The 15952-nt window shown below is 40.6% G+C and overlaps 1 protein-coding gene across 2 annotated transcripts in view; it reads left to right on the top strand.

Annotated features, from left to right (window-relative positions):
* dmxl2 (Dmx-like 2) overlaps positions 1-15952 on the top strand; it is a 66643-nt gene that overhangs the window by 44618 nt on the left and 6073 nt on the right. Inside the window, exons 40-48 of one of the 2 annotated variants that reach the window (XM_083759799.1) lie at positions 662-855; positions 1770-1903; positions 1997-2082; positions 2886-3087; positions 3195-3312; positions 4591-4656; positions 5388-5474; positions 5834-5955; positions 6506-6647. In XM_083759799.1, coding sequence (XP_083615925.1) covers positions 662-855; positions 1770-1903; positions 1997-2082; positions 2886-3087; positions 3195-3312; positions 4591-4656; positions 5388-5474; positions 5834-5955; positions 6506-6647 — 1151 coding nt within the window. The remainder of the gene's footprint in view (positions 1-661; positions 856-1769; positions 1904-1996; positions 2083-2885; positions 3088-3194; positions 3313-4590; positions 4657-5387; positions 5475-5833; positions 5956-6505; positions 6648-15952) is intronic. The other variant, XM_083759800.1, reaches the window with a different exon arrangement.

Below are 15952 nucleotides of genomic sequence, written 5' to 3'. Positions count from 1 at the left end.
TTTGAGCTCTTGACAATGCAGTGCTTCAATCATGACTTGAAATCCATCTCCCATTGTTTTGGATGCTTTTGTGTATGGGTGTTTTTGCGTCACAGCCCATGTCAAATCCAGTACAGTATCTAATGAAACCGTGCTCTGTATAGTTTTGTGTCTGTGTTTGTGATGCCTTAACAACAGGACTGTAATATGGTCTAATCTGTTGTCTTGTTTTGTGTGTGCGGTGGACCTCAGAGGTATTGACCCAGGATAGTGGTGCAGGTTTGTGTGCAGCCTACAGTGTGTATTGCGATGTGTCTCTTTGTGCATCTGAATCAGTCCCATATACTCTATTTTCCTTGTGTGCGTACACTCATGTGATTGGTCCTATTTCAGACGAACATTTCATTCTTCACATGGAATGTGGAATGTATAGTTTGAACACAGGCCGTATGCAGTGCTGTCAGTTTACAGTGCGGTCAGAAATGGTACAGATGAAGTACAGTACGTACCACACTGTCTCTCACCTTCCTCCTCTTTCCTCATTCTTTGGCCTTTTTGATGAAGCTGCTCCTCTCATCTACTCTTGGAAATGTCAGCAGCAGTCGCGTGCGTGCGTGTGTTGTGGTTTCACATTTCAAACCATATTTTTACCAGACATCCCTTCCTCTGCCCCCTCCCTTAGCGGTGCCCCCTCCTCCACCCCCGGCGGAGGACGTGGACCGACAGAGGCGGCGGTTCAACATGAGGATGCTGGTTCCCGGGCGTCCCGTCAAGGAGACCCCCGCCACCCCGCCCCCGGTGCCCGTAGAGCGCCCCGCCTACAGGGAGAAGTTCATCCCCCCAGAGCTCAGCATGTGGGACTACTTTGTGGCCAAAGTATGGGACACGTTGTACTGATTCACCACTTTTTTTTTTTTTTTTTTTTTTTTTTTTTTAAGATATTTTTTTTGCGGCTTACGCCTTTTATTGGTTTTTTGAAGGGACAGACTGTAGGCTGACAGGAAACGGGAGAGAGATGGGGGAAGACATGCAGTAAAGGCCGTGTCGGGCTCGGGAGTCGAACCTGCGGCACACTGTGACTGGATTACCAGTCGGGTGCCCAGACGGTTACTCCACCGCCTGGGCCAGATTCACCTCTTTTTAATTAGGTCCTACTGTATTAATGTCAGACAAAATGTAACATTTTCAGGAAATGAAGAAAACCGTATGTTTTGAAAACAAAGCAATAATGCCTCATCAAAGTTGGTGGTGTGACTTTTATATATTGTCAATTACTTGACTTTTATATATATTGTCAATTACTTGCATGAGAGGGAGAGGTGGTGAAGTTAGTTGCTTTAGCAGACAGTTTGATGGTCCAATGGAGTTAAGAGGTTTTGTCTGAATCGCTTTTTACTACTTTTGATTGGTCCAATATGTTTTTAACCTACACACAGACATAAAGGGTGTTTAATGGCATTGATTTATAAAAAAATAAAAATGGAGTTGGGTGGCTTCCTCACAACAGCAACGATAATTAAAGTTTGAAACTTCTTTGTTTGCCAGAGTGGCAAGTGTATTAAGTGCATTAATTGCACTCTTCTGCATTAAATATAGGCTGTAAACTGTGTTCTGTATGTTTTAATTTTGATGAGATGAGATTTGCTGTATTGATGTAATGTTATTGTATCTGGTCTAAGTTATTCTATTCTACTACTTAGACTCTAGGTGATTCATACTTTAGAATCTTAACTATGCTGATCTCTTTCTTTCTCTCTCTCTCTCTCTGTCCATCTGTGTCCCTCACCCAGCCCTTCCTGCCTCTGTCAGACAGCGGTGCTTTATATGACTCGGATGAGAGCGGGGGTGAGGATGATGAGGACGACGATGACGCCTTCCTCTCTGACACCCAGATCACAGAGCACTCTGACCCAAACTCCTACAGGTCTGTTGTTCTGGTTGAACCCTGAGCTGTGTAGTGTATTCATGTTCATTAGTGTATTCTAAGCTAACATTTTGGTCTGTGGTTGATATGCAGCTGGTCTCTGATCCGACTGGCCATGGTCAAAATGGCTCTACACAACGTTAAGAACTTTCTCCCAACAACCGGCCTCGACTTCACAGGTACACACACACACACACACTCACACTCACACTCACACACACTCGCATGCAAAGTCAAACTCATTCACACAAATCCTGTTATGAATTCACCCATTCTTTTGGTGACTTAAGTTAACATGTGTAATTATTGGTCATTGCCGTGTTCTGTGCCCTACCTTAATTGTCATCGTGTCTGGGCATTGTACAGTATATTGCATAAACAACTTTTGCTATTTGTTATTGTTATACAGACCTAATAATAGACAGGTTATAAGATCGTATTTCACCATATTAATTGATGATTACCAATTGATAATTTTTCTATACCGATTATTAAGGTGATTTTAACTAACTCACTATCAGAACTAAGTTTTTCTAAATATCATCTCTAGAATTTACACCCTACTCTGCGTTTGGCCCCAGAGTCCCGTTTTACAGCATGAGTGACCAGCATGATTTCAATATCTCTGACTGACCCTTCGGAGATCATTTCAGACCAGTTCACCATCTCCTTTGGATCTGACACCTGGAATCTCTGTTCATAATATGCTTGCTCACCATAATGTTGCTCTGCTCTCCACATGAGTAGTTAACATTCTTTTGGATATGTTTTGAAAGGTTATGTTTTCCTAAAGCCTAAAGGACTTTTAACACAAGGAGTACTTTGGCAGAGCTCACCCGCTTCCAGAGTTGTGTAGTGTTGAACTTTCTTTTCCTATGTGATCCACAGCACCCGTCTATTCAATATGAAACAGCGACAATATGAAAATGGAAACGGTTGCCCAATCCTAGGTTAGAATTGACTTGTGGTCACTGTGTTTCAGAGCTGCCAGTGACCTCTCCTCTGTGCAATGCTGTTCTGAAGACTCTGGAGAACTGGGAGCAGATGCTTCTGGAGAGGATGAACAAGTTTGAAGGACCCCCGCCCAACTACATCAACACATACCCCACTGACATGAGTGCAGGAGGGGGGCCTGCCATACTCCGACACAAGGCCATGCTGGAGCCCGACAACACACCTTTCAAGTGTGTTTTCTTCTTTTCTATGACTTGGATTTTTATTGTGGAATGTCTTGGAACAGCTCTAGGGTTCCTGTTGTGGTTTGTATTTATTTGTTTTTGTTCTATTCCAGAACAAAGAACCACCTCTCCTTCCCAGCCCGACGTCTTTGGCATTTCTTGGTGAAACAGGAAATTCTTCAGGAGACGCTGATTCGCTACATCTTCACCAAGAAAAGAAAGCAGTGTGAGGTCAGCAAGCTGAGAGAGCATCTCTTCTGACAGATGGCCTGTCTGGATGATGATGTTGATTATTGATTTGGCCTGATGATAGTCTCGGGAAGGCAGACTATTCCACAATCTCAGAATGCTATAGAGTTTGGAACTACCCCTCCTGAAATCCCAACACGGAAGCTGGCATCTGTTCATTTCCGTTGACGAAAATTCATTTAAAAATATCTTTACATTGAATTTAAAAAAACAAAACAATTTCTGCTAAACAGAAGTGGGGAGGAGGCTTCACATCCGCTTTATTGTTTGTTCATGATCAGAGCTTCCATGCTCCAGGCTGTATGACCAGAAGCATTTGAAAATTGTTGGAGGCAACAGTCTGGCCACGTGATGAAGCAGGGGCGGTATTGCACTCGCTGCACCGCACTGTTGAGCCAGAAGGCAAAGCTCTCCGTCTCCAAAGCAATATTCGTTCTTGCTATGACCTATTGTCATGAAGTGTGGGTTATGACCGAAAGAATAAGGTAGCGAATGCAATCGGCCGAAATGAGTTTTCTCAGTCCGGTGTCATGACACTATAATGTCATAAATTGACAATGTTCAAAGATATAATCCCTAACCTGCATTCTAAACATTGAGCGCAACACATCATGTTAAACACACAAACCCTTAGCATCCCAATCCTGGGCATGGCATAATAATAGGCACAGAACATTTCAGCAGCTCTACAAGCTCATGCAATGGCTTGTTTGCGTGTTAAAATCTTAATTTTTAGCAAAGCGATCTGGTGTAGGGGGGGGGGGGGGGGGGGGGGGGGTTGGGGACCAAGTATAGGCCCCTGGGGAATAACCTGAGTTCACATTGAGGTTGTTGCATGTTCTGAATTCATATCTGATCAGAACAAAATGCATGTACCATATATTTTTGTTATTTCCTGAACTCCCCCAAATTATGCCATTTATCATTATCATTTACCATGAGACATCTCATGGCTAGCATGTAATGTCTACAACAATTTAGAACTATTTGTCAATCTGTAAATCTATAGTACCTACAGTACGTTCAGTAGCAAAACCAATGGTTACTGTTCTATTCACCCTGCACCCCACACCACAATAGCCCCATGCTAGAGATCGCCATTTCCTTACACCCCCACTTGTGTGTGTGTTCATCAAAGATCCTATCAACCCTTGTCATTTTTTTCCTTTTCGTTCCCCGTTTTGTGTTTGTTTTTGTGCATGTGTGTCGTGCTGTGTCCCTGTGTTCTGCGTCCACATTGCTTTTGTGTGTGTTCTGTAGTCTGTAGAGATCCATATGGACCATCTAAGGCCAAATAGGCTTGCAGGAGCGCTCTGTCCGAACAAGGTAATATCCCTCATCCTCCGTTCTGGCCCTGGCTCTGGGCGCCCGTCTGTCAGTCTCTCTGTCTCTCTGGAGGAGTCACTACACGGCCGATCTTGGATGAATGAGACCATTTAAGATTCTTTATGGATTTTCTTTTTCTGTGCACATATTTATTATGTGTCAAATACAGTATGTGGATGTGTAGGTCTGGTTTAGTATAAATTGGCAGTATAGTGGCAAATGTATACTTTTGTCTTATATGACCTGTTTATAACAAAAAGAAAACGGCGTTATGGTCGTACAACAAGTTTGGTCTCAAGTTTTTTTCTCCAGTATGGTCTGATAGTGACTGCTCCAATTCATACTGTTCACCTGCCTCATCCGTTTGGCAGAATTCAACTCAATCACTAAGATCTCTTAAATCTAATCAGGGGGGGGGGGTGTGTATCACTGAAGCACTTGATTTTTCAGCTCACCTGGCCTCGCCCCTTCCACTTCAGTAACAGTCTCACGCACCAGCTGTGTTTCTCACTCACTTTTTCCTGGCCAGATGTTCGAGCCAAAATCCACTAATCCACCGTGTAAATGTGATCTGCGCTCAGACATGTGGCACATAGACCTACTAACCTGCATGCTTCACTGTGTTGGGGCTGTGTAGAAGGCTGGCGGGCTGTGTGTTCACTGTGCACTGTATCATGTCAGTGGTCACATTTTGCATATGAGCAACAATTTGGTCATAATGTGTCTTCCAGGTGGAGGCTGATCTGGGCTACCCAGGAGGAAAGGCTAAAATCATCCACAAGGAGTCCGATATAATCATGGCCTTTGCCATTAACAAGGTAAGCGTCACAAATTATTTTTATTTAATTGTGAAATTTCCTAGATTTGTTTGTTTTATTATTTTTATTAAACAAACATTTGTTTTCAAATGTAAGGAAATAAAATTAGATTTTACTCTAGTCGTGACCCATAAAAAATGGCCCGTGACCCACAAATCGATCCCGATCCACTGTTTGGGAAACTGTTACCAGGATGCCGCAGCATGACTTTTTATTTTTCCTTTGCTGCCTGCGGAACTGTCCATGCTTAACTTCACGCTGTCTCCCTCCCTCGGTTCTTTCTCACTAGGCCAACTCCAATGAGAACTGTCACCGCCATGCTTAACTTCACGCTGTCTCCCTCGGTTCTCTCTCACTAGGCCAACTCCAATGAGATCGTGCTGGCATCCACCCATGACGTCCAGGAGGTGGACGTGTCCACGCTGGTGGCCGCCCAGCCCTACACCTGGATAGGAGAGGACTTTGACAAGGAATCCCGCTGGTCAGACTCATGAAAAACCTCCATACATTCTGGGCTATTGTCACTGTCGGGCCGGAACCTTATTTTATGTCCTAAACCGCTGCTGTTCAGGAAATAGAAGGAAGAACCTGTGTTACTTCCATAGCATCCAATATAGCTATTAATTAGTCACAAGCTTTTGTTAATACTTATCATTGGTTAAACATAACAAAAAACATACATATTTAACCACTTTCATCTTGGTATCCCTATTTTGGACATTGCAGGTGAAAAGTCTAAGAAATGTATTAAAACCTTGCAGAAATAGCTAAATTCCAAGATGCCATAAAGTATAAAATAGGACTTTCAATTTATGAAAAAACATAAAAGATGAATAATGGAGATACAAGGTTTCCGCCGGACATCGATCTATATGCCTAAACTACTCGGGAAGACTGTTGACCATCTTCATATTGTGTTTTACAGCTCTGATGATGTAGATGGAAGACTGTTGACCATCTTCATCTTGTGTTTTACAGCTCTGATGATGTAGATAGAAGACTGTTGACCATCTTCATGTTGTGTTTTCCAGCTCTGATGATGTAGATTACCGTTCGTCTCAGACCAACATCGCCCAGGCTAGTAACCCTGCAGCCTTTGCCCAGCAACAGATGCCCGTCGCCTCCTCCATGCCCTGGCTGGGCAGTGGGCAGACCAGCATGGGAGCCAGTGTGGTATGTAGTACAGTCATACACAGTGGTGGAAAGTAACAAAGTACATTTACTTAAATATGGTACCTACAGTAAGTACAATTTGAGGCATTTGTACTTTACTTGAGTATTTCTAATTGCAATTTCCAATACTTCTACTCCACTACATATCAAAAGGAAATATTGTACTTTTACTCCACTACAATTATTTGAAAACTTCTTACTTTATTGATTTTAATTATTGCAAAACAATTCATTGCCCACTTCAGCCCTATTAGACCATAAAAAAATGGCCGATCTACAAGATCTTTTAGATTTTTTATATTGCGGTATTGATACTTTTACTGAAGTAAAAAGTAATTTTTTCCAATACTGACGGCTAGTTCCCAGTGTCAATAAGAATCATGTACCGGTAGTTTCAAGTATTTGCCAACAGGGGGAACGGGAGCTTTGGTAGTGAGCCTTGAGACCACACAACCATAACAAATGGTTCTATGCTTATGTATTCTGTGGTTGATCCTGCATATAACATGGTTAGCATTATACTGTCTACATTTATTTCATTTCGGATAATAAAAAAGGTATGGCGATAAGGACATGTTTTTGATCTACAATTAGAAAGCAGTTAGCCCTAGACTTGGACTTTCTTATGCGTCCAGTTGCACAGTTGCAAGTGTGCATTTTAACCCATTTTAGGCGGGAACCCCTTTTGGTGTTGGCATTATGTTATGCTTTTTTTTTTATATTATTTATTTTGAGGGTTTTCTTTACATGGACACAAGGACAGCACAGTAGACTTACATACAAGACAGTTACTTACATGAAAACAACAATGAAGAAACAGAGAAAGAATAGAAAAAATAATAAATAATAAATAATAGTTTCCAAGTGGTACATGGGTTGTATACTGCATGTGTGCACGTTAAGGTGGGTTCCATCCTACACAGGATTTATGCGCTCTTCAATATGATTCAAAAAGGGGGTCCATACCTCTACAAATACATCTGCCTTATTTTGTGTTTCATACTTGAGTCTCTCCAGTGGTAGTAGTGACATTATTTGGGCCATCCACATATGTTCTGAGGGTATTTCATCTGTCTTCCACAAAATTAAGATACATTTCTTTGCCAAGAATCTAAATAGATCAAATAATTTCCTGTGAGCAGATCTCAACTTTACATTTGGGTCTGCCCCCAACAGGTATAACAGGGGAGATTTTCTCAATTTTACTTTAAGGATTTTTTCAATTTGATCATGAAGTATTTGCCAAAATGGTTTGATTTTTGGACAAAACCAGAACATATGCGGGTAGGTACCCAAATGCAGTTTACATCTATTACACAGGGGAGAGTTCTCCCTAGACATTTTGTTTAGACAAACAGGGGTTAAGTATGTTTTGAAAATAAACTTGTAATTATGTTCTAGGATTCTAGGAGTAAGTGAAGATAGATTTACTTTTGCACATATTGTTGTCCATGTTTCCTGATCAATTACAACATTTAAATCTGTTTCCCATATCCTTTTCAGAGGCTGGAAGGACGATGTCACTCTACCATTAAGGGTTTTATAAATCTTTGAAGTGAATTTTAACATAGATTGGGTGTTAATGATCCATTGTTCTATCTCGTCTATGTGAGATCTAAAAATATTTTTCTTAAGCAAAGATTGTAAAAAGTGTCTTACTTGTAAGTACTGGAATAAGTTTGTGGAAGGTAGACCGAATTCGTCCTTCAGCTCCGAAAAGGACTTAATGTTTGTACTGCTGAGTAGACAGCCCAAATTGTTAACACCTTTATTAGTCCACCTTTGCAAACCAATCTCACTTAGACTCGCCGGTAAATCTGGGTTATGAGAAACAGGTGAAAGGACAGATAAACTCTTTTGAATTTTACAGTATTTCTTACACTTTGGCCACATTGATAAGATGCCGTTAACAACGAAAGATTTGTTGAGCTCTGACAGACTCGCATTTATAAAAGGGAGAGATTTAAGTGGAATTGGGTGACTGAGATGGGATTCTATTGTTTTCCACAGGGAATCATCAGACTCCTGAAACCATTCAGCCATTCGTTTAATTTGAGCAGACCAATAGTATAATTCAAGATTTGGGAGAGCTAAACCGCCTTCGTTATAAGGTTTACACAATGTGGCCAGAGAGATTCGTACTTTTTTATGGTTCCAGAGAAATCTAGAGATATTAGTGTTTAAATTAGCAAAGAATAAGGGTGGAATTGGACATGGTAATGACTGAAATAGATAATTTAATCTTGGCAACAGGTTCATTTTAACTACATTAATTCGACCTATAAGTGTTAGAGGTAGGTTGGTCCATAAGTCCATGTCATCTTTCAGCTTTTGTACTAGAGGTGTATAATTACAGGTATATAGATTGTCCAGTATGGGAGAGATGAAAACACCGAGATAAGTAAATCCTTCTTTTGTCTGTTTAAAGGGGGATAAGGTGTTAAGTTTTTCGTCATCTATCTGAGTAAGTGGACAGAGAGTAGATTTGGTTAGGTTAATTTTATAACCGGAAAGAGAGCCATACAAGTTAATTACTGACATTAAATTAGGAATTGATTGGTCTAAGTTAGATATAAATAGCAGAGTATCATCGGCATATAGCGAGATCTTGTGTTCTAAGTTGCCAGCTTGTATGCCTTTAATATTAGGATTTAACCGGATTGTTTGGGCGAAGGATTCGGCTACAAGCGCGTACAGAGCTCCAGATAAAGGACAACCTTGCCTCGTTCCTCTTGCTAAATTAATTTTCTTTGAGAGCAGGCCGTTTGTAAAAACTTGTGCGGTTGGTGAGGTATATAGTGTTTTTATACAGCTAATGAACTTAGAGCCAAGATCAAAATGCGCAAGGGTGGAGAGGAGGAAGCTCCAATCTACAACATCAAAAGCCTTTTCTCCGTCCAGCGATATAATTGCAGATTCGTCTCCATTTTTACCAGCATAATCAATTATATTTACCAGTCGGCGTATGTTGTCTGCGCCATGCCGGCCTTTAACGAAGCCTGTCTGGTCATTTTCTATCAATAATGGGAGAACAGAATCCAACCGTTTAGCCAGCAGCTTGGCGACAATTTTATAGTCGGTATTAAGAAGTGAAATTGGCCTGTAGGATGAACAGTCGTGCATATCTTTATCTTTTTTTTTGATAAGGGTAATAGCTGCCTCTTTCATGGAGCCAGGAATAATATTACAGTCAACAAAATCTTTTACCATAGGCATGAAAAGTGGTTGCAGTTCGGACCAGAAATGTAAATAAAATTCAACTGGAAATCCGTCAAGGCCAGGACTTTTCCCAACAGACATAGCCTTAATAGTGTCATGAGTCTCTTCGGTTGTGACTGGGGCATTTAACTGTGTACGATCCTCAGCAGATACTTTAGGTAGCTTAGCCGCTTGTAAAAAGGAGTCAATACTTTCACTAGTTGGAGAGATATGTGCTTGATATAGATTATTAAAGAAGGTAAAAAATGTGTCATTAATCACCTCTGGGTCATATGAAATTTCCTGATTCTGTGTCCTAATTGCTTTAATTTGGCGTTCTGTATGTTCTTTTTTAAGTTGATATGACAACAATTTTCCAATTCTATTATTGAATTCATAGTGTTTTTGTCTTGAAAATAATAATAGTTTTTTGGTGTCATTGACATAATCAAGCTCCAATTTAGCTTTGACTGCTGATAGCGCCTTCCAGTTTGGATCTGAAGGTGTATGTCTATGAATTGTTTCCAGCTGTTTTAATTGGTTCTCTAGTTCGGTTCTGGCCTTTTTGGACTCCCTTTTTTTAAATGAAGCATATGAAATTATATAGCCACGAAAAGTAGCTTTTGCAGCGTCCCATAACATAGCTGCAGTCACTTCCGAATGCTTGTTCTCATTAAAAAAGTCGGAGACGACTTTTTTAAAGTATGAATCAAACTCGCTATCAGTTAGGAGGGAGGTATTAAACTTCCAGCTCTTAGACACCGGCTTGGGTTGTGTTAGTGTAATGTCAAGAAAGATAGGGGCGTGGTCTGAGATGACAATCTGTCCTATATCACATTTTGATACCGAGTGGGCCATGCCACATGGGATCAAGAAGTAATCTAATCTTGAATAGGATTTGTGTGGGTTGGAAAAAAAGGTATAATTTCTAGAGTTGGGGTTAAATTCCCTCCATACATCAATGAGGCCAACCTCCTCACACAGACCCTTCAGGACTGCAGAGGATCTTGATCTCACCAGTGTAGGTGGGGCCTTATCAACCATCGGATCCATTAGGAGATTGAGATCTCCTGCAATTAGGCCCACACCTTTACAATGATAGCTAAACAGCGTGATCATTTCAGCCATGAACTCAGGACAGTCCTCATTAGGAGCATATACGTTTAATAGTGTCATATGTTGACCACACACGGAACCAGTAATTAGAATATATCTTCCCTCTGAATCAAGTATTTGGTTTTCAAATATGAAAGGAATCTGCTTGTCAATAAGGATGGCGACTCCTCTACTATTAGACTTAAAAGAGGAGGAGAAAACTTGCCCAACCCAGCCGTGTTTGAGTTTTAAGTGCTCTATTGAAGTCATATGAGTTTCTTGTAATAGTGCTATAGAGGCTTTGTGTTTTTTAAGATGTGTTAGAACTGTTTTACGTTTAATAGGGTGACCCAAGCCTCTTACATTCCAAGATATTATATTTAATTTAGACATAGTACTTGGAGTAGGTTTAGCTTAAATCTTGCAGCTGCATTAAATAAATGGGGCCTGTCATTACGATTACCTCTGGTGAAATATGATGTGTAAGGGTCAATGCCCACCTGAGGATGCACACAACTGTGATATTTACATTCATCTTTATCAGAATACCACTTTGAATTAAATGAATTTAAATACAAGACAACATTGGGGTAGTGAGTAATAGCAAACAAAAAACTAAACAAAACACTAAACAAAAACACTAAACAAATTACACAACATAGACACGCAGACATACAGTAATTAATGATGTCAAGTAACACCATAATAACACTAATCATTCTAAGGGGCTATGCCTCAGTACCCGGGAAGGGGGAGAGAAACCCTGAGCTTAATATCTAATGTGCCTATGGCAGGTGGTGTGCTTAATATGCCTGTGGTTGCAGATCAATTTTATATTTGATTCAATTCTTTTTTCTTTTTTTTTTCTTCCTTCTAATATTAGCTAGACACAACACTAAGAAGCAAATACGAAATAATTAAAGAAGTAGAACTTAAAAGTAGCCTGTAAACCCAAAACATAATGAAACCAGGCGTCAGGGCCACCATCAAATATGGCCTAAATTCAGTTTTCCCAAGTTCACATTTTGGAGCTCTAGTTTGTTCACATACCAGAGCTCTCGTTATTTTTTAAACATTTTTAATATTAACAAGCCAGGATCACTCAAGTGAGAGAAATAATGACTAAAGGGTAAGTAGCATTTACTCATCTCATGTGGGTTTAAAGTGATGGACATTACTTTTAATTATCCTTAAAAGAAAGAAAGTCAAATCGAGGGACACAAATATAAGTTTCGATATACTCTGCACACAGGTGTATTGATTTAAATTATATGTAACTCTGAAAGCGTAATGTAAATCCAAACGGATCCATTATTTTGGTTACACTCACTCCCTGGCCAAAACGCACAGCTTGAGAGAATAGCTGAACTCGTAGGCCTTATGCGCAAGAAAAGAGAAGACTAAGGGAAAAACAAACAGTTTAGCTAGAAAGTATAGGCTTGAATCATTCAAATAAATAATAGATCATGATAAATCAAATAATTTGCTCGATCCTTAGCGCAATCGTCGTTGCATTGATCGACATGATATAAGTGCACCAAACTAACTAATTATAAACCAGCAAACAAAAACAGACAAACAAAATAACACCATTAGGAGTAGAAAATAGGTAGACAACTCTTCAATTTTAAATTGTTGTGGTCATTTTAAATTGCGTATGGGCGAAAACGAAACAAATAAATTATAATTAAAGTAAAGGGTTCATGCATTCGCGCAACGTGCGCCGCCTGTCTCAGAGAGAGACAGCGGCTAGATGAAAAGTACAAAAAAGAAAGCAATAAAACAAGGGGCTAATAGCAGGTTGTTTAGTGGATGTCTATATAACCCGTCGTCAAGTGTTTTCTTTAGGATTATGTTCCCATCCTCATTTTAATCCATAAATGGAGCACACACAACGTCAAGTCAAGTGCGACGAATGAAGTGAATGAGATGGATGTGTGTGTGTGTTTGTGTATAATGTGTGTGAGGGGGGATATGGGCCGCGGGGATATCCATAGAGTCTCAGGTGGATGAATTGTGTCGCAAGCCCACTCGCTTATAGTTTATTAATCAGACAGTAAAAAAAAAAAATGAAAACATGGGCTTACCACCTTGGGAGCAGTCAGGCGTTGATTTCGGTGTAACGCTCGGTGCCATATAATAATTTGCACGCAGTGTTACGGCTTTAGACTACTGTCATACAACTTTCAGGTCTGGGAATTTCTTTTTCATTTCCCTCTTGGCTGTGTCTGGATCCCTGAACGTGAACATTTCCGAGCCGATCGACACCTGTAGAATTCCTGGATGTCGCATTTTGGTTTTGAATCCCTTCTCATGGAGCGGTTGTCTTAGAGGCCAGTATTCTTGTTCGCGGCGTCTCAGTCTTGCCGACTTGTCGGGTTTGAGCTTCAGCAGCTGGTCATCGAGTTTGATTTCGGCTGAGTTCGCTGCTTTCAGTATATCCAACTTCTTTTGGAACGTGAACATTTTGAAGATGATCCTCCGTGGTTTGCCCGTCTGCTTCTCTACGCCAACGCGGTGTGCTGCCTGGAAGTCGCTCTCCTGAATATGTATTTCGAGTTTATCAGAGAGCAGGGTTGCTAAATATGATATCATGTTGGCGTTTTCACTTTTCTCTGGCACATTAAACAATAAAATGTTGTTGCGCCTCGAGTGGTTCTCTAAACTATCAATCTCGTTCATTGCGTCTTCAAGTTTAGATTCCAAGTGTTTAATTCTTTTGTCATGATGGTTGAGTTCAACGCCTTGGTCGTGCAGGTCTGCCTCTGCCTTCTCCATTGTATTGCCCAAGCAGCCAATCTTTTTCTCCATCGTATCAATCTTTCCCGCAAGCAGGTCTATTTTGTCAACCTTTACCGATAGTATAGCAACCTGCTCCGCAAGATGTTTATTTGATTCAGCCACTTGCTCCATCAGTTCTTGTAGTCGCTCCATGCCTTTTTGGTCTTTTTTGTCTTTTTGGTTGCGGGTTTGTGCAGTTGTCATTGTTAGAATTGTTTGGTAGACGGCCTACTCCGCCATTGCGTGGAGTCGTTTCATTCAAGGCATGCGAATAGTCTGTTTGTTCAAACAATGATCTGGTAAAAGGTCAGCATGATTCTTTTAGTAATGCAACATGAACTATAATTCGCATATCACAAGAAACACCAAAGGTTTCCCAATTTCCCGAGCAGGAGCCTCTCTACAGCCTACTCACACCCGTCCGCCATCTTGCATCATTATGTTATGCTTTAGCTATTGAAAAATAGCAGATCTACAAGCTCATAGCGCGCCACCGAGTGGCGCGCTACGAGCTTGTAGGTCTGCTATTTTTGAAAAATCGAATAACGACTGACATAGAAACATAGCTTTTTCAGAAAACTGTCAGGATTTAGAAGACATTTATAGAATCGTTCCCACGTCAAAATGGGTTAATAGCCATCTATCTGCCTCGGGCCAAGGACTAAACAGCCTCTCAGCTGAATGTGTGTAGACTGGGAGTGTGTTTGTGTTGAATAGATAGCGCTGCATAAACACTGATAGTCTCCTATAGCCAGCAACCCCAAGGTAGACAAACAGTTCTTCCTGTCCCAGAGCACTACACACACAAACCACTGTCGACGAATCTGAGCCTGGAGGATTATCTCCAATAACGTCATTATCCATCCGTTTGTAATGAAGAAGGATGGTTTTATAATGTACACATTGGTGCGATAACGTGTCTCTAGTAGGGCTGTCACGGTTACACATTTTAGTTGCCGTCACATAAATAATTGCGTATGACGATTTAACTGTGTGGCATTGGAACGTATGAATAAATAAAAAATCGGTTGTAATAAAGAATTGCACAGGACAGATATGGCAAATAACTTTAATAATATACAATGAAAAAAAAAAAAAAAAAAACATTTTTCAACATGAAAACCTATGGCCTTAACAAATGTACTGCTTCTGATGGAAGGTTCCACCAGTTGGAATCCAACCGGCAACTGCTTCTGGCGTGACGAGCTTTATTATTGATATGAAACTGGATCGCTGATTTTTTTATTTTATTTATTTATTTATTTATTTTGCTTGACCTTGACTTTAGTGATCCTAGACCGGATTGTGCAGCCGTTCACCTCCCTTTTATACAGGCTGACTAAAAAGCTGAATAACTCGAAATTTACGGAGCTCTCCATGGTTTGGATAAAACGCACAATGTTCGGAGGTCTTGGCTGATTATCCGGTGGTCTAGATGGGAACATTGGCATTTTCTAGAGCAAGGATGGCTTCATTTTAGCTCTCTAGCATTGACGCTATTTATTTAGCATCTAAGATGGCTGCCCAAACAGGATGTGAGTCCAGCGTGTGTTACAGTACAAACGGCTCGGCAGTCTGCAGTTGGCTCTGCGTCCACCAGGAGACAGCAGATGGGTTAATAATTGCAATTAGGCGATTATGTAAAAATGGTGTCACTCTCCCTGGTGTCAGCACCGTGCTTTCTAGACCAGAGCATATAGCATAGAGCAGGGGTGCCCACTCTTTTTTGACATGAGAGCTACTTTCAAAATGACCAGCTCAACAAGATCTACTCACTGAAAACATTATAATACCATTGCTGAAAATGGCTTTGGAATAGCGCGGCGCTGGCATTATATTTAAGACAAAAGCAAGGGGAGAAATGGAATAGGTAGAGTTTTTTTGTATTTCATTTGTAATATACCGACATTTGTGCGCAACAACACTCTTGAAAACAAAGGGGTTTGAGCTGACAGGCACTTTTTTATGTCAGTCAATCAATCAAGTCAACTTAATTAATTCAAGTGGCAGATGCCAAAAAAAACGAATTAAATATTCTTTAGGGGCATGTCATGTGATCTACCTGCACAGCCTTTGTGATCTACTGGTAGATCGCGATCTACCTTTTGGGCACCCCTGGCATAGAGCATAATTATGTTTTTTTTTTTTTTGTAAATAATAAGAAGAAAATAAGCATGCTAGAAAATTGCTGCAACCACCAGAAACGGGGAAATAAGAAAATGAGAGCCGTG

Source organism: Protomyctophum parallelum (genome assembly GCF_964188405.1).
Source record: "Protomyctophum parallelum genome assembly, chromosome: 2".
NCBI classification, from domain to species: domain Eukaryota; kingdom Metazoa; phylum Chordata; class Actinopteri; order Myctophiformes; family Myctophidae; genus Protomyctophum; species Protomyctophum parallelum.
This window is presented reverse-complemented; position numbering and strand designations above follow the sequence as displayed.